The sequence below is a fragment of the Macaca mulatta genome, chromosome 14, assembly GCF_049350105.2.
Source record: "Macaca mulatta isolate MMU2019108-1 chromosome 14, T2T-MMU8v2.0, whole genome shotgun sequence".
Lineage (NCBI taxonomy): Eukaryota > Metazoa > Chordata > Mammalia > Primates > Cercopithecidae > Macaca > Macaca mulatta.
Genome location: NC_133419.1, coordinates 102,975,489 through 102,994,111, shown reverse-complemented (window position 1 = coordinate 102,994,111; position 18,623 = coordinate 102,975,489). Strand labels below are relative to the sequence as shown.

The window sequence follows — 18,623 nt, the reverse complement described above, 5'->3', positions numbered from 1 at the left end:
AATCTCATGGGACTTATTCACTATCACCAGAATAGCATGGGAAACACTGGCTCCCATGATTCAATTACCTCCCCCTGGGTTCCTCCCACAACACGTGGGAATTCTGGGAGATAAAATTCAAGTTGAGATTTCAGTGGGAACACAGCCAAACCATATCAAGGATTCAGTAAAAAGTGACTTTGTAATGTTTAAATCAAATCATAAAAAATGGCTAATAGTCACTGTTTTGGGTTTAGAAAATTGGCAACTTTCTATAGTCAACCTGTAATTATAAGCTGGATTCACAAAAATTCAGCTTACATACAACTTTTTAAAAACCTACTGCATACCTCTCTGCTCAGCCCAAGGAGGAAACTGATTATTCAGATTTCAGAGAAACAGACCTGGAGACTTTGGATTCAAACACATGACATCGCTGAGAGCAGGGATGAGGCCCCACACTGTCAAGCCCAAGAACACTGGTATTCAGTCCTAACCCCCATCACCACTGGTGCTCTCCAGACTGGCAGACTTTTAGCTAGAGATAGTGGCCGCTAAAAGAGGAAATTACTAAGACAGTGGCATTCAGGGGTCCCTGCAACTTCAGGGCTTGGCCCCTATTGTATTACTCTCCAATGAAGCCCACCTAGACAATGAAGGCATCAGCACAAAATATAAAAAGAAACAGTATAATATCCCAAGGAAGATAATACATTACTACATCCATAAAGTAAGAACAGCATGTTATTAAAAATAACAAACAAACAATGAGCTCACAAAAGACTCACTGGAGATTAAGAACGATAAACAGGCCAGGCATGATATGGCTGACATCTGTAATCCCAGCACTTTGGGAGGCTGAGGTGGGCGGATCACTTGAGGTCAGGAGTTTGAGACCAGCCTGGCTAACATGGTAAATCCCCATCTCTACTAAAAATATAAAAAAATTAGCCAGGCACGGTGGCAGGTGCCTGTAATCCCAGCTACTCAGGAGGCTGAAGGAGGAGAATCACTTGAACCCAGGAGGCGGAGGCTGCAGTGAGCCGAAATTGTGCCATTGCATTCCAGCCTGGGTGACAGTGCGAGGCTCTGTCTCAAAAAAAAGAATGAGAAATAGTTTTTTGGGGAAAAAAGAAAATCAGGCCAGGTGCACTGGCTCACATCTGTAACCCCAGCACTTTGGGAGGCCAAGGTGGGTGGATCATTTGAGCCCAGGAGTTTGACACCAGCCTGGGCAACATGGTAAAACACTGTCTCTACAAAACATACACACACAAAAATTAGCCAGTCCCAGCTACTTGGGGAGGCTGAGGCAGGAGGATCACCTGAGGTTTAGAAGTCGAGGCTGCAGTGAGCCCTGAGCGTGCCGCTGCATTCCAGCCTGGGCAACAGAGGAAGACCTTGTCTCTAAATCAATCAATAATCAATCAATCAATCAATCAATCTGGCTAGGCACCATAGCTTATCCCTGTAAGCCCAGTACTTTTGAAGGCAGACGCGGGCAGATCACTCGAGCTCAGGAGTCTGAGACCAACCCTGGGAAACATGGTGAAACCCCATTTCTACCAAAAACACAAAAACTTAGCCAAGCATGGTGATGCACATCTGTGGTCCATCTACTTAGGACACTGAGGAGGGAGGACTGCTTGAGCTCAGGGGGCAGAGGTTGCAGTAAGCTGAGATTGCACCACTGCACTACAGCCTGGGCAGCAGAGTGAGACCCCCCTCCACATCATCTCAGAAACAAAACAAAACAAAATCAACATAAAAATTAAAAGTTAAATTTGAAGGGATCTCCCAGAAAACATAACAAAATGCTAAGTGAAAGAAAACAGTGGGATAAGATAAGAAAATAAAATAAGAGTTATTCTGACTAGCAAGAATTCCAGAAAAAAAGAAAAGATAAAACAGTCTGGAAGAAATTACCTGGGAACTAACAAAAGAAATGTCTTCCAGGACTGAAAGATCCCATGCCTGAAATTGTACTTTAGGGCAACTGTACTGCAAAATCTTGAGGGGCATCATCCATACTGAAGACCGAGTTTCTTTATATGAACTGATACATGACCAGGCATTGTTTACAATGAATTTTAAAAGAGCATATCAAAGGACCCCCTGAAATTTCAGACCCCCAATATAAAGAACAAAACACTAAAATCCCCAAGGAAAGCAAACACTCAATTAACAAACTGGAAGCTAGAAGAAAAAAATGGAGTGCTGGGCGCAGCAGCTCACTCCTGTAATCCCAGGACTTTGAGAGGCCAAGGCGGGCGGATCACTTGAGGTCAGGAGTTCAAGACCAGCCTGGCCAACATGGTGAAACCCTGTCTCTACCAAAAATACAAAAATTAGCTATGTGTGGTGGCACACGCCAGTAGTCCCAGCTACTGGGGAGGCTAAGGCAGGAGAATCGCTTGAAACTGGGAGGCAGAGGTTGCGGTGAGCTGAGATCGCACCCCTGCGCTCCAGACTGGGCGACAGAGCAAGACTCTGTCTCAAAAACAAACAAACAAACAAAAAAAAGAAAATGGAGTAATGCCTCAAAATTTCAAGAGAAAATAACCTTAAATGCTACAACCAAACTGCCCACTAAATGTTAACAGAGAAAGATAGTTTTAGACACAAGAGATCTCAACACAGCTACCTCCCATGTACCCGTTTCCTCTGCAAATTTCTAGGAGATGAACTCAAAGAGTGAGCAAATAAAGAAAGAGAAAAATAGGGTATCCAACCCATAAGAGTGATCCAGAGACTCCCTAGGATGAAAACCAAGGAACATCCTAATATGACAACTCCGAAGCAACAAGTCTAGCACAGAGCAGGAAGACAAAGGACTCTGAGGATACCTCCAAGGTGGGCAAAAAGCAACAGAAATAAAAACAAAAAATCATGGCAATTAACAACTGGTCAGGCAAGGAAATACAGAAGTTTCCAGAAAATCATAGTACATTATATGACTCAGCTGTAGGTACAACATGAATTGTCATATTGTAAACACATTTAACAAAACAATTATAGGCATTATAATGGGATGATTAAGAAAAGAAGGATTTTGAGGGGTGATGAAAATTCAAGAAAGAGCAATGTAACATATTTTATAAATACGGAAATTTTAAAAGTACCTGGGGAAAAAACACCTAAAAGGAGTGGAAGTGTTTGCCTCTGAAGAAGGCAAGTCAGAGATAAAGAAAAGAGGGTCACTGCTGTTTTTCTCTTTTTTTTTTTGAGGGAAGTCTCTCTCTTGTCCCCCAGGCTGGAATGCAACGGCTCGATCTCGACTCACTGCAACCTCCGCCTCCCAGGTTCAAATGATTATCCTGCCTCTGCCTCCCAAGTAGCTGGGAATTAAGGCACCTGCCACCAGACCTGGCTAATTTTTGTATTTTTTAGTACAGATGGGGTTTCACCATGTTGGCCAGGCTGGTCTTGAACTCCTGAACTCAGGTGATCTGCCCGCCTTGGCCTCCCAAAGTGCTGGGATTACAAGCATGAGCCACTGTGCCCAGTCTGCTCTTTTTTCTTTATAAACCTTACAGTATTAAGGGATTTTCTAAATCAATGTACAGGTTACTTCCCTAAAAATTAAATTTCAAAATATATGTTTATACACAGACTATGAAAACAAGGTCCTTCAAACGCCTCTCATTGGCAGAAATCTGGTGCTTCCTTCCCTTTCTCTCTTTTTTTTCCCCCCTTCTCTTTTTTTTGAGACAGAGTCTGGCTCTGTCACTCAGGCTGGAGTGCAGTGGCGTGATCTTGGCTCATTGCAACCTCTGCCTCCCGGGTTCAAACGATTCTCATGCCTCAGCCTCCCAAAAGGAGTAGCTGGGATTACAGGCATGTGCTACCATGCCCAGCTATTTTTTTTTTCCTCCTTCTATTTTTAGTAGAGACCGGTTTTTACTGTTGGCCAGGCTGGTCTTGAACTCCTGGCCTCAAGTTATCTTCCCGCCTCAGCCTCCCAAAAGGCTAGGATCACAGGCATGAGCCCCCGCACCAGGCCCCCTTTCTCTTTTCCTGAATTTTCTGATTCTCTCTAATAAAAGTTAGTTTTATAATAAAAACCATGTGCCTGGCCAGGTGTGGTGGTTCACGCCTAAGGCTCACTTGAGTCCAGGAGTTTGAGACCAGCCTGGGCAACATAGTGAAACCCTGTCTCTACAAAAAAATTTAAAAATTAGCCAGGCATGGTTGTGGATGCCTGTAGTCCCAGCTTAAGAGGCTGGGTGGAGGATTACACAAGCCTGGGAGGTAGAAGCTGCTGTGGGCAGCGATCATGCCACTGCACTCCAGGTCTGGGTGACAGAGTAAGACTCAGTCTCAAAAAAAACCAAACAAATACAAAAAAATCATATACCTTATAAAACAAATGCAGAAAATCAGAGGCAGCAGCCCCTCACTTATCCTCAGGGGAAATGTTCCAAACCCCACAGTGGATACTTGAAACAGTGGATAGTACCAAACCCTATATCCTATATATATACACTACGGTCTTTGGATCTGACAACTGAGGTGGCTACTAAGTGACCAGTGGGGTGGTGGGGTGGGAGGTAGCATAGACAGTGTGGATGCATTGGCCAAACAGAGGATTCACATCCCAGACTGGACAGCACAAGATTGCAGGATTGCATCATGCTACTCAGAACATTGCAATTTAAAGCTTATGGTTTTTTGTTTTTGGCTTTTTTTGAGACAAGGTCTCACTCCCATTGCCCAGGCTGGGCTGAAGTGCAGTGGCACAATCACTGCAGCCGTGACTTCCCAGGCTCAGGTGATTCTTTCACCTCAGCCTCCTGAGTAGTTGGGACTACAGGCAGGTGCCACCATGCTTGGCTAATTTTTTGTATTTTTAGTAGAAACGAGATCTTGTTACGTTGCCCAGGCTGGTCGTGAACTCCTGGGCTCAACTGATGTGCCCACCTCAGCCTCTCAAAGTGCTGGGATTACAGATTTGAGCTACCACACCTGGCCATGAATTATTTCTGGAATTCTCCATTTTAATATTTTTACACCACAGTTAATGGCAGGTAACTGAAACTCTGGAAAGGAAACTCATGGATGGTGGGGAGGGACTACCGTACATGAAGAAATAAGAGTGAGGGAGGACTGTTTTATAAATATAAAACAAAAGAACCCCCACATCTATTTCCATACACAGGAAAAAACAATCCACATCTTGTTTCACCTCCTAGGTGGTAAGGTGTGTACTTCTTATCCCAAAAGCCTGCTCCGTATTACAGTCAGTTCAGGATATACTACAAGTTGAATTTCAAGCAACTTTTATATACTACATTCCATTTTGTCGAAGCACTTTAACAAACACACTATCTTTACTCCAAATCCCAAATCAAATCTGCAGCAATTTTCATGCAAATATCAACTCTCTAAACATACTTACTGACCAAATAAATACCTTACTTTAAAAACAAAAATCCTCCTCCCTTTAGGTTAAGTAAGCAACTGCAAGAAGAGAAAGGAAACAGCTTTTAATAAAATGTCCCCTCACCCACCCCCAACTGAGAATCCTGCTGAAGAATTTGATAGTCTGAGAATTCTGCTGAAGAATTTGATAGTCAAGTGACTAACATCCCATAAACAGATAAGAGACACAAATTAAAGTGACAGCAAATGAAGGAATGGCACTCACCACAAATACAGCACTGAAAACATTTGGTGGAAGAAAACCCAAATAATAGATACTGCCATTTGCATTATTTTATTAATTTGCAACATCATTTAAAGAAACAACAGACTATCACTTGGTGTGTTTAAAAATTATGATTCTTCTCATGCTAGGAGCAAAATGAGGATTAAATACCGACCATTTTCCTTGTCTAGAATATTAAAGAGGGGAGGGGGAAGACTGCTGTGATTTAAACCAAACTTCTTTGTTTGCATTTAGAAGGGGTCAAGCCCTACGTAAATAAAAGTGCTTCCACGGTGGCAGTACTTGTTCCCAGGAAACTTGGTGCTACAGCACTTGAGCAACCAGAACCATGAAGCAATTCTTCTTCATAGAAACGGCAATGTCCCTTTCATGGCTTGAAGTTCTGATTAATCCTAGAATCAGAAGCCCTTTTTGTCAGAAGTGCATCACTTAGTAACCACAGTTATAGAACGACACAGCTCTTTAAGACCTCCCTTTATACAATGCTACTCAGCTATTATTAAAAACTTTCAAGCCACAATTAATGGATAAATTATGCTATTACAGAGGGTAGCAAATTAAGTCTGAATAATCTTAAATCTTAGCAACTGATTTTTAAAATGACTTCACTTTGATTGGTCCTAAGCCTAAATTTCAATATACATTTTCGCAACAAAAAGGTTTAGCGTTTACCTCCCCTCAAAGCCTTAAGGTACAAGGCAATGCAGAGTCATGATAGCATGAGTATTTTAAGCTGCGAATTCCCATTATTTTTCTAACTACAAGGTAAAATATTTCTCTATGTAACTAAAGAGGACCAATCTTAGGGTTGTAAAAACCTGGGTTTTTTTGGTTTTTTTTTTCCCCCCAAGTTTCAACTATTTAAATGCTCCCTAGATGTTTTGGTTTTTATAATGGCTAAGATAAAGCTTTAGGAAAGGGTATTTTTTTAAATGTGACTTTAAAAAGAAAATTAGCCTACCATCTTGCAGTCAATTGTGTCTGCTACATTTAAACTTCTAGAGATATTTCTTAGTTCTAGAAAGAAGTTCTAGTGAACTTCTTTCTCAGTTCACACTAAAAAGATTCCATTACTTTTCCCAGGCAATATGTTAATCTCTATGTTCTATTTACTCTGTCACATCTACTATTTTCCAACTGTTTTTCTTCTGCCACCAGTGAATACGGTTTCTCCAGGGTTTTCTCCCTAAATCACTGTGGCACTGTGTGCCATTCTTCCCCGTGATGCCCACCCACTGAGCAGAAGTAAGCTCTCCCCCACCCCCCAGAGCTGAGGGCGTACTTTCATCTTCTCTCTCCACTCAGCCTCAACAGCAAGACAAACACCCAGAGACTGGCCTTCCCTCAAATAGGGAAATACTTTGTGATTGCAATTTGAACTGGCTTTTTGTTTGTGTATACATGTGCACGTGTGCAACTTAACATTTAATGGCAAAATTATAAGCTTTTCAGTTTTAAAGGGAAACTGGGTTATACTTGATACAGAAAGAAACAGCATAGCCTTATTCTTCATGAAACTTCCTTTTTAAAACATCTAATCTTTATCACGAAGATACATTCTATATGTTCTGAATACACTGTATACATCTCAGGTACACTGTACACGATAACAACATACACTGTATGTGTTTTTTTTTTTTTTTTTGAGAGTCTGGCTCTGTTGCCCAGGCTGGTGTGGAGTGACTCAATCTCAACTCACTGCAGCCTCCACCTGCCAGGTTCAAGCAATTCTCCTGCCTCAGCCTCCTGAGTAGCTGGGACTACAGTGTGCGCCAACACGCCTGGCTAGTTTTTGTGCTTTTAGTAGAGACGGGGCAGGGGAATCACTTGAACCCAGGAGGCAGAGGTTGCAGTGAGTCAAGATCGCGCCACTGCACTCCAGCCTGGGCGACAGAGCAAGACTGTCTCCAAAAAGAAAAACAAAAAAAGAAACAAAGAAAGAATCAGCCTATAGATAGCGATCAATTATATCTACAGGGCAAATTAATATTGGAAGATGGGTAAGCTGTATGCCACACAATGTCAAAAATCTCTGAAAAACATATCCTTTTTAAATTGTATACCAACATGCTCAATATAACTTAATCAAATCACAGCCACAAAAAACCCTGAATCTTCACAGACTAAAAACATTGTGGCCAGTTATTCAGAAAATGATAAACAATGGAAATGAAACAAAACTACCCTTTAAAAATTATTAGAACATTATTAAAACAATGCAAATGTACAAACTTTTAAAATCACTGATCCAGATTCCTTAAATCAAATTATAAGGTCCTACATGGTACATTATATATACGAACACGTCTTTGAACATGGTAATAGTTACAAGGCATCAGAGTCAATACCATAAACTTGCAAGTAAAAACACTCCTTGAAACCAGAGATATTATAGAATACTGATTCAGGAAGTTATTCAGCAGCTTATAAAGAAATAGGAAGTTGTTGACCAACTACTTGAAGAACTATTTCCTGTAGGAAAACCATAAGACAGCTGAAGAAGGTAATAACTCTCAGAGTCATAAAGACAATGAATTCTTTTAAAATGAAAGCTCAATGCAATGGTAAAGAAATTGGTTTTGAATAGTAAATGCCAATAGAACAAACATTATATGGCTAAGCCTTGTTTACATACTTCATATTCATCCCAGAGCTTGAAAACAAGCCACTGATAAATGTAGCTAGCACCATACTTCCACCATATCACTTGCCAAAATAAGATACGAGTCTTCTCCACAAGATCTCACTGACCTAAGGAGGGCTTTAAAATGACCAATGATTGCCTGCTTATAATCTTTCAGTAATCATGCTGCCTGGAAACTAGACGATAGGCCAACTAACTTCAAAAACTCAATCATCTATGGTCACAAGGCAACAACTGGGTAGTTTCTTAAGTTAACATTTCTAAGTTTTTTCTCAAATTACATCGCCTTGCCTGTCTGGACCATTTATAGTCAGGTTCTTCATGCCAAATATAAATCTCAGTAAGTTATAGACCTTGTAACTTAAAAGTCAGTTCCAACGAATATCTAAAAAGATGCATTAAAATAAAATGTTTCACTCTGGAAGTAAGTGTAAAACATGCAACTAATTTAAATCCTCATTCTACATCTGGTCGACAACAAAAAACTTCTTTAGATACAAGAGGAAAGTATATAAATATTGATTACAAAGACAGCCCTATTTTAAAACATCAAAACTAGGATAAAAATGAACTTTTGACAATAGAAACTTGGCAACAAAAGCTTAGTTGATCATCATCTTTGACTAATGGTTAGGATATTAACCTCACTTATCTGTTCAGTACACAAAAAGAAGTTATAACAACTATACAGCCCATAACATCACGGAAGTAGCTAACTAGAGAAGGTGAAATAATCTTATTTCAAAACATTTCTCCAAATTGCATATTGTTCATAAAGCAGATACTCTTTATAATACAAAATTTTATAAGCCCACAGCATTCATCTTCCACATCCAAGGTTTAGGGGCCTGCACAGAATCCCTGACAGATACCAAGTAACCATGATTTTACCTACATTTATTGAGCAAGATTTACCTGTCCAGGAAAACTCTTCCAGTTCTGAAAAGTTTTATATAAGAAAATTCTTCCAAGGAATCAAAATTCCTCACATTTCTTATATAATAAGGACTAATCTTACTCTCATATGAAAGTTCCCCAGAAACACTGAAAGAACAATCATGTCTTATCTCTCCTCCTCCCAGTTTTTTCTTTTCCAGGTAAATATCTCTCTACCCTTGCAACCTTTTCTCATATGACATAATTTGAGATTTATTTATTTTGGCCTGGTTTATCTTCCTTACAGGCCCATAGGTGACACGTGTGAACTGAGGTGACTGGGGCTGGAAGGTATATACCCTTCATTAATCCATCTACATATATCAATACCTTTAAGACAAACATTTCTTCACAAAGGAAGAATCACTGGAAACGTTGAAAAATGAATAGTCATTCCTTAGCATCTGTGGTTAAGGATTGGTTCCAGGACCTCCTACATGTACTAAAATCCACAGACACTCTGGTCTTTCACAGAAAGTGGCATAATATTTGCATATAACCTATACATATTCTCCCATATACTTTATATCATCTCTAGATTACTTATAATAATACAATGTAAATGCTATATAAATAGTTGTTACATTATTTAGGAAATAACGACAAGGAAAAAAGTTTGTACATTAGTCAACAAAGATGTAATTTTTTTTCTGAATATTTTCAATCAGAGATTGGTTGAATCCATGAATACTGAACCCACAGATACGGAAGGCCAACTGTATCTAGAATACTGATTTCAGCTCAAAAAAAAAAGATCATTCATTCAAAATAATGAAACTGTAGGCAGATATCACCTACAAGCAATTATTACAAGATACAAAGAACTAACAAGAAGAGCATAAATGTTGCTCTTTAACCTTATACTTTTAGCCACAGCATCCACCAAAGAAAGAAGGCAAGCAGGCTATTAAGCTGTTTAAAAATCTCCCCAGGTCAGCATGTGACCCAGCAGGGAGAGGTTCAAAAAAGTGCAGCCTTTCTTTTTCTTCCTAACAACCTGGTTTGTTTCCACTCCCTTCCCCTTCAAGACACATCCTTCACAGCTAGCAGCTCTTTCAATCATTTACTTTGGATGTCTGCTTGAGAACAAATGATCTTGCTCATGCAGATGAGTTTGCCAGACTTGTGTGTACTTTCCAGTCTCAGGCCCTTTACTGTTCTGGTTGAAACCTGATCCTCTGAAATGGATACCAGGACACCAGAAAATGAATTTTAAAAAGAAGAAGAAAAACAAAAAGTTGCAGGAAAGGGGGCAAAAAAGAAACAAAACAAAACAAAACAAAAAACTACGAACTTTTCATGATCAAACTTTTTCCTCTGCTCTTTTGTAAGTCTGTCACGAAATTTTCTATCTTACATTACAAAGCAGCAACCCACCCTGGAAGGCAATCAATATAAAACACATATTAGGATTCACACAACAAAACATCCTTAATGGTATTACCTGATATGATAAATAAATGTTACACTTGCCTTAGGAGTAGACTGTCAAGACAGATCTGAATAAAAACTTACACTGTTTTTCACTTTATTATCTCAACTTGATTAAACACTATTAAGTGAGCTTTTTTAAAGACATCAATTTCGGTCTATAATAATTAGTTTTAGTCAACATTTTATATATACTTGATCCAAACAAGCCAGAAAAAAATTGAGGTCCTATCTGTAATTTCAAAATTAGAGGAGAGAAACTATTTAGATCTTTTCAGCCTAGTGCAATTTTGCCATTTTGTTAAACACAAAAAGACTGATAAAAAAATAAACAACCCAATGGTCATGTTTTTGTTTTCCCAGAGAGGAGGGTTTCTATTGTGAAGATCTACTAGCTTGAAAGAAGTTTGCCACTGAGAGACTGCGTATGAAACCTAAAAATTTATATTTCCCTTTACATTTTGGGGGGAAATATTGGTAAGTCACATCAAGCTTCAGTTGTAGTGCTTGTCATTTCACAATTTAAAATACTGTAAAATTAGACTCCCCCAAAAGCCCTACTTATTTTGTAGTTCTCCACCAATAAAATATTTATTTAAAAAGATACAAGTAGCACCACACGTACTTCATAAGATGCTGCTAGCCCTAATATTCTCAGAATTTGAAAATTTTCATGGTATTCTTTCTGTTTTGTGCTAGGCTAATTAACAGGTTTGGCACAAGCTCAAAATGAGAATAACCAAACTTCCACAAAAGAAAAGATTATAAAGAGGCTCAGAACCAAGACTCAGTAAAGCTCTCAAAATATTACCCATGCTAACAAAGGTATTTAGGTCACACCAAACTTAAACATATACATGGGAGATATAACAGAGCTCTAGAGCTTAACATAAATATTAAAAAAAATAAAAACAAATGATATTCTGTATCTTGACACCACTTTACTGTGTCTTCCAATACATATTTTTCTTAGATAACTGTCTCCCACCATTATTTTCACTTACTTTAAGAAGTATCTCTGACCAGAAGATGTCTTTGCCATCTCCCAACCTGCTGGCAGAGGTACATCATCAGGTATCTCAAAAGAAGACTGTCGAAGATGCTGAGCTGTGGGTGTAGCTGCTGGACCAGAGACTACTCCAGTGGGGGTCAGTGTCCCAGGAGAAACAGCTCCCAACTGCAGAGAAGCTGGAGAGGAATGAGCTCGAACATGCTGTGGAGTCAGGGCTCCTGCAGTGCCTGCATCAGTACTGGCCTATTAGGAATATTAAGATGAAAAATTAAAAAAGAAACACAACTTTTTAGAGAGTCCCTTTAAATTTCCCAGTCAGTGCTTAATTGCAGCCGAGTATCTAAGTGCCAAAGGAAAATTTCAACATTTAATATTCGACACTAGAGAACACAGGTTTTCAAACGGATACTTTTAATATTATATAATTTTAATATGTTTTATATTTGTGCTTTTATTGATGAGCAGTCCATCTAATGAATTTCCACCTACTACACACCAGACATGTAAGGGCAACTAGTACTGAATGAATAAAACATTCCAAAAATAATAGTGAATTTTAAAACCTAATTTTTAAAAAGTCACTGCAGTTATGGGTGCTTTTCCAAGTTCTAAAATGTTCTAAGTATAAACACAACGCAAACAATATGCATTTTTTACTAGGTTTTAAGTAATTAATTTTTTTTTCTAGGTCAAGCCCAAGAAAAAACAAGCCCTCGTCATTTTTTCCCACCATGATAAAACGCCATCAATAAAGAAATCATAACAAATTACACAATTTTTAATGAAAGCAACAAATTTGAACTGCCCAAATGTTCTTAAAAGCCATCTACAATGAACAAGATGAAAAAAACTCAACTATATATTTGTATGTAGAAGATAATGAGGTTATCAGTCCAATTATAACTTAAGAACTCACAGACATTCACAACTCTATACAAGCAGAAAAAATTCTGCATTCAGACCCCAAAGATCTGAGTTCCAGTCTAAGCTGGCTAGTGTGACACTGAACAAGTATGTTAACTTCCATATGCCTGTTTTCTCGTTTGTAACATAGTTTTCAAGACAGAAAAATGGATGTATATAAAACAACTTATAGTCACCAGTTTGTGTTGTGAACAATAGTATTCACAACCTACATTCTACTATTCACAATCTTGCATAGTTTTTAAAATGTGTCTAATTAGAATTAAGAGTTTGATTATCAAAAAGTTAGAATTTCCTAGATTCACAAAGGTAAGGAAACCGGAAGGACTCAGTAGAGTCATTAATGCCTTAAAGTGATAGACCTTTCTGAGTGTCCCATCAGAATAAGTATGATTTAGAAAATCACTAGCAGAAATAAAAGTCCAATTTACAGATGAGCAACACTTAGTTAAAAACTTATTAAAAACAAAACTGTAATAGTTTATGAATTTTAGAACTGCTGGATATAAATTCTTGTAAAAATTACCTACTAGAAGAAAAAGTACACTTTCCAGTTGTGACTCTTTGTCACAAAATGGGGGATCCAATCTATGTGTAGTATACTTTGAAAAAATACCGTGTAGTCTGCAGGGTGCATGCCAACACACATTTACTTACAATGAGTCCATAAACCAACTTCCAGGGGTAAGAAAAAAAGCATACCTAAGTCTATCTCTGACAAATTGAACTGTTTAGGCAAGCAGCTAAATTGTTTTTCCTTCCTTCCTCCTCCTTAACCCGGGTTTTTGTCATCAGGTTAAGTGAGTTTTTCTGAGTTCCAAAACCCTGTGGTCTCTGACAGAAGAATATACAACAGGCCTGCAAATAGGACAGAGGATGGGAGTGGGGGCGGTAACTCTTCTTTCCACTCAAGTTACAGCCCGAGTAGGCTAACTACATTGCAGTATTTGGAAAACCTATTAACTTTTGGGCAAAGTTCCTATGCTGAAGTTTAGCCTGAAGCAAGTTCTTTAAAAAAAAAAAAAGAAGAAAAAAGAAAAGAAGGAAAAAGAGAGAACCCTACACTAAACAAAACCACTGGGACCTATCGGAATGTTAACACTCTCATTATAAATAGTTTCACTTCTATGCTGAATCAAGCTGGCAAAATAATCGAACGTTGTGTATGTGGAAAAGCAGCCATGTTCATATCCGCAATAAGAATTAAAAAGCAATGGCGATCCTAGAATTAGTCATCGCTTCCCAAACATTAACTTTTAATCACAGTTGAACTAGGCAGGACTTGGCCTATGAGTCAACCCGCAGTGTATTATCAAAGGCTTGTGTTAAAACCTCGGTACTGTAAAGCGCAACTCAGTTCCTGCGCAACGTACAGATGTGGCTAATTCAAAAGCTTTTCAGCCGACTGTAAATAATAGCCTACGATCGGGAAACCAACACGCAACCTACTAAGTTTGATAAGAGCGAGCCGACCCAAGTTCCAAGACACAAGGGAAGCGCAGGGGTGAAAGAACTCCATAAACAACTTCCAGGAAAGTCTGGGCAGGGGAAGCCCGAAACCTGTATTCAGAAATCGCCTAAGCCGCGAGGAAAATAAATGCTTACGGGAGGGGGAGGCGGAGGGGGAGGGGAAATGGGTAGGGGGGAGGGAAAGAAAGAGCAAAAAACTAAATGGACCGGTTCTACCCCCACCTCTAATCAACACTGGAAAACAACAGAACAATTATTTGACTCCCCCAGGAGACTGAAGTGGACCGAGAGGCCGCAAAGGAAAGGGGCCCAGGGCTCAACTTCACAAACTCGGCCGCCGCTGGCAACTCACCCACACACAAATGCCAGAGGCCCCCCTCCCCCTTTCCCGGCCCGGCCCCGGCGGGAGCGAAGGTGCGGAGCGCGCGGAGGCGCGCGCATTGTGCAAGCCCACCGCGGCCCAGGCTCGGCTCTCCCCCACCCCCTTCCTTCCTCCCCACCCCTCCTCCACTCCCGCCAACCTCCCGGGAACCCCGGGAAGAAAGAAAGGAAGGAGGGAAAGCACGCCCCCCGGGGCCGCAACCGCAGAAAGAAACTCCGAAAGGAAAAACAAATCTCAGCCCCGGACTCTGGGAGGAGTGGGGAGCTGGTCACCGCGGCCGAGCGGACGACTCCAGTTCCTCCACTTCGCCGCGGGACCCCCACCCCAGCTAGAGCTCCCGCAACCCCCTCCCCTGGCCAGAGCTGGCGGCCGCGGCTCCCGAGCGCCCCCCCGGTCTGAGGCCCGCCCGACGGGGAAGCGGGGAGAGGGGCGACAAGGTTACCTGTCGGGAGTGGGATTTGGGCTCCGGCGGCTTGAAGAAGGAGTCGGGCAGCTTCCGGAGCCTCATAGGCACGGTCTGGGGCACGTTAGCCGTCTTGGGGTTCATGACGGCGTTGAAGAGCGCCTCCAGGTCGGTCTCCGAGTCCCCGCGGACGTGCACGATCTGATGCCCGGCGGGGGGTGCCTGCGGCGCCGCCTGGGTCGCCGCGGGTGCTGGCTGCCCGGGTCCGGACGGCGGGCCCTGCCCCTGGGGGGGCTGCGCAGGCGGCTGCCCTTGGCCCTGGGGGGCCGGTTGAGGCGGCGGCTGCTGCCCGGGATCCATGGCTTCTGCCTCCCCCGACGCGCACCCCCTAAACCAGGCGGGCGAGGGCTCCGCCCGGACGCCCCGGCTCCACAGGCCGAGGTGGAGAAGCGGCGACGGCTGCGGGCCGGGCGGTGCTGGGCGGCGGGAGCGACGCTCTCCTCGCTCTCAGGGCCGGGGGGCTGCGCCGCGGCCCCGCATCCCCCGCCCCGGCGCCTCCGCCCCCGCCCTGCGCCCCGGCTCCACTGGTCTGGCGGCTGCGCCTCGGGAGGGGCTGCGAGGGACTCGGACCTGCGGCGCCTGAGAACTTTTTCCCTCCAACTCCCTTGACGGAGGCCGGACAGCTCGTTGCCTTTCCCCTCCTCCCCCTTTCTCTTTTATTTCCTTTTCTTGTTCCTTCCTTCCTCCCTTTCTTTTCCCTGGCGGCGGCTGCGCCCGACTGAGACAGAAACTCGCCTCAGACGCCAAAACTAAAGTTGTGAGAAGCGCCCGCCCGCGCCGCCGCGGCCCCGCCTCCTCTCGGCTCTTCCTTCCTCTGCGCGCCCGCCCGCACCGCGGCCCGGCCGGCAGCGCAGGGAAACTTTTCGCTGCAAGTTGCTACATTCCTGCACACTCCCAGCCCTCCGCGCCTCTCCCGGTCGCACGTGACCCGCTCGCCCTGGTCCGGTCCGCCCTTCGCCCGCGCTCAGCCCGGCAGGGGCCCGGAGCGTGCCCCGTGTTCTACGCCGCGAACCACAAACGCTGGGTCCATTCCGAGGCCGAAGTGTGGTCTCTGCGGAGAACGCGGCCGCCCTTGGCCCCAGAAAGTCCTTCCGCCCCGCTCGGCTCCTTTTCCCGGCCCGTGCTCGGGAAAGGCGCTTCCAGCTCGCCTGGACTTGCGAAAGGACGAAGGCCGAAAGAAGTGGAGAGAGGATGTGCGAACCCACCTCCTCCTCCCGCGTTACCCCGGCTTGACCGAGCGGAGCGCCAGTGCGGGCTTAAAGCCGCCAGGATAGATGGGAGTTAAAATAGATACGGTGAGCCGGCGCTGATGTTAATAAAGGTCCATTGTTTTCAGCATTAACTTTATTTTGTAATTCTGTTTCACTTATCTGTTAGTGTGCGAAAACTCACTTGAAAGGGTAAACGGTTACTGTAATTGAAGCTTTGAGACCAGGTCTGTGAGTCAGTGTAACTTAGTAAAAGAAACAAAAACACTACATTTTCTAAATAGTGAAATCACATCAACTGTTTTAGTACTCGAGTTTGCAACATAGTCACTGGAAGCCTCAACCCAAAAAAATCAGTGCTTCTTCAGGTACAAGCATTCATTCCTCTGTACCTGCCTTTCATCCTCAGGGAGCTGGGTGCCTACCCCTGCTATCCCTGTGCCTGGCCCAAGGGTGGACTCCGTTAATGTGGACTGAATAAGAAATGAATGGGCAAGTAGGTCACCCCAGGCACCTGATGTACAAGGAGCCCATTGGAAGCCACTTAAAAACAATGGAAATATGTTGTTTAAGTCATACACTCTGGTTTTTTTTTTTAAGCATCCTTGTTGAGATGTAATTCATATACCATACAATTTTTGTAATATTTGTACATATTTGTATATTTAAGCAATTCAGTGGGGTTTTTTTGGTTTTGTTTTGTTTTAGTATAGTCATAGGATTGTGCAACGTCAGTCTAATTTTAAATGCACTAGCCCATTCTAAGGAAATCTGGCTTTCTTGTTTTAATGATTTTATCTACAATGCTAGTGAAACAGAGGTATAAATAGGATTAAGCAAGGAAAAAGTCCGGTAGCAAAAACATAATCTCTTCCTCCAGCCAGAACATGCCCAAGAGAATTCTGAAGGATCTGTATCACTTGGTGTGGTAGGGCTCGGCCAAAGGAGCAGGCTTCAGACACTCAAAATTCTAACAGAAGATTCCAATCAACTACTCTGAACCCCCAGTTTCCTGTCTGAAGAAAAGGATCAGAGTAAATGACACCCATGACTAGTTCTTGGATTTGTTCCCACTCCTAAATGTCAAGTGCATTTAACGACAAACTTGTAGGTTCTGGAGTTACAGAGTTTTGAGTTCAGGTCCCAGTTCTGCCATTTACTAGCTGTGAGATTTTGGACAAGTTATTTATTTCCTGTTCTTTAATATTAGCATCAGGGGTAATAACACCTGCCTCATAGTTGTTGGGGCATTAAATGAGTCAATGGATATATGGATATAATGTACTTAGCCTAGTTTGGGACGTGCAGTGAGTTGCGCATCAATGTCAGTTGTCATTGTTGTCCCATATTCATAGATGACTTCACAGGTAGTAACATAGCCTCTCCTTGCAGCAACCCTCTCTTTCTAAGCACAGCCTTAGGGACCCTGTTGGTAATCCCTTCCTCTCCTATCCAATAATCAATCCACACAAACAAAATCTTTGGGCAGAAACTGTGCATTAAAAATTTACCTGAAAGAAAACTTTAGGAACCAAAGTGGACCAGGCGTGGGGGTTCATGCCTCTAGTACCAGCACTTTGGGAGGCTAATGCAGGGGTCAGAATCACTTGAGGTCAGAAGTTCGAGACCAGTCTGGCCAAAATGGTGAAACCCTATCTACAAAAAATACAAAAATTAGCCAGGTGTGGTGGCATGTGCCTGTAGTCCCAGCTACTCAGGTGGCTGAGGCATGAGAATCACTTGAACCCAGGAGGTGGAGGTTGCAGTGAGCTGAGATCACACCACTGCACTCCAGCCTAGGCAACACAGCAAGACTCTGTCTCAAAAAAAGAACCAAAGTGATTGAAAACCTGGGATTGGAATGGAAGCTGTCCTTTTACTAGAGCATTTACTACTATGAACACTAGCTAAAGGGCTTAAAGTACAGCAGAGGCTGCTTTGTTCAATATTGTTTCGCCTGCCATTAAAATGAGGACAAAATTACTTTGATAAGTGGCGTGAAAGGGTCTTTGGAGTGACTACATTCTGTAAGCACTTCTGTATCATCAACCAAGATTTTGGAACTTACTATTCCTCGTTTATACAATTTCAGCCACAGTGTAGTAGGGGATACAGATAACATATTCCATCCTTTGTCTACTCCCTTCCTCTTCTGCCCATTTTGTGGAGCAATTATCTGTTGACAGCATCTTAAAATAGGGAGTCACCTTCTTCATACAAAGATTCATGCTTATCCTGAATCATTTTCAATGTCCAGGTAGATCGCTGTCTCAAAATACTCGTCTCCCAATTACTTGACCTCTCAACTACAATGGACCCTCACCTCTACTTCACTTTAGCCACCTACCCGTTCGTCTGTACTCTGTCATCATCAGAAATACTCCAGTAATGAAGTCAGATTATGGTATACCATATTCTTAATAATCATCTGGTTCTCTTATTTCATTACTCGCACCTCATTTATCCTTCACCTCTCCCTTTTCTGCAACCTATCACTCCCTTCCCT

General features: G+C 42.4%; 2 protein-coding genes across 14 annotated transcripts in view; one reads left to right on the top strand and one right to left on the bottom strand.

Moving 5' to 3' along the window:
• The window catches only part of YAP1 (Yes1 associated transcriptional regulator), a 125,638-nt gene extending 110,006 nt beyond the window's left edge, over positions 1 to 15,632 (bottom strand). For 12 of the 13 annotated variants that reach the window (XM_015115542.3, XM_015115545.3, XM_015115544.3 and 9 more), the window contains exons 1-2: positions 14,889 to 15,632; positions 11,663 to 11,913 (exon numbers count right to left, since the gene is read on the bottom strand). In XM_015115542.3, coding sequence (XP_014971028.1) covers positions 11,663 to 11,913; positions 14,889 to 15,209 — 572 coding nt within the window. In that variant the 5' untranslated portion in view covers positions 15,210 to 15,632. Of the gene's footprint in view, positions 1 to 11,662; positions 11,914 to 14,416; positions 14,581 to 14,888 lie in introns of those variants that run through there. The other variant, XM_077964243.1, reaches the window with a different exon arrangement.
• Positions 15,208 to 16,247, top strand: LOC144334584 (uncharacterized). Its single transcript, XM_077964898.1, has 2 exons — positions 15,208 to 15,436; positions 15,494 to 16,247. Exons 1-2 carry the CDS (start codon positions 15,208 to 15,210, stop codon positions 16,192 to 16,194), a joined length of 930 nt encoding a protein of 309 aa, XP_077821024.1. The 3' UTR covers positions 16,195 to 16,247.
• The last annotated feature ends 2,376 nt before the right edge of the window (positions 16,248 to 18,623 follow it).

Excerpts from the sequence above, each read along its gene's own strand:
- LOC144334584 (XM_077964898.1), top strand. The coding sequence starts at position 15,208 with ATGGCTTCTGCCTCCCCCGACGCGCACCCCCTAAACCAGGCGGGCGAG. Across the intron at positions 15,437-15,493 it reads CCTGCGCCCCGGCTCCACTG|AACTTTTTCCCTCCAACTCC; the intron begins GTCTGGCGGCTG and ends GCGGCGCCTGAG.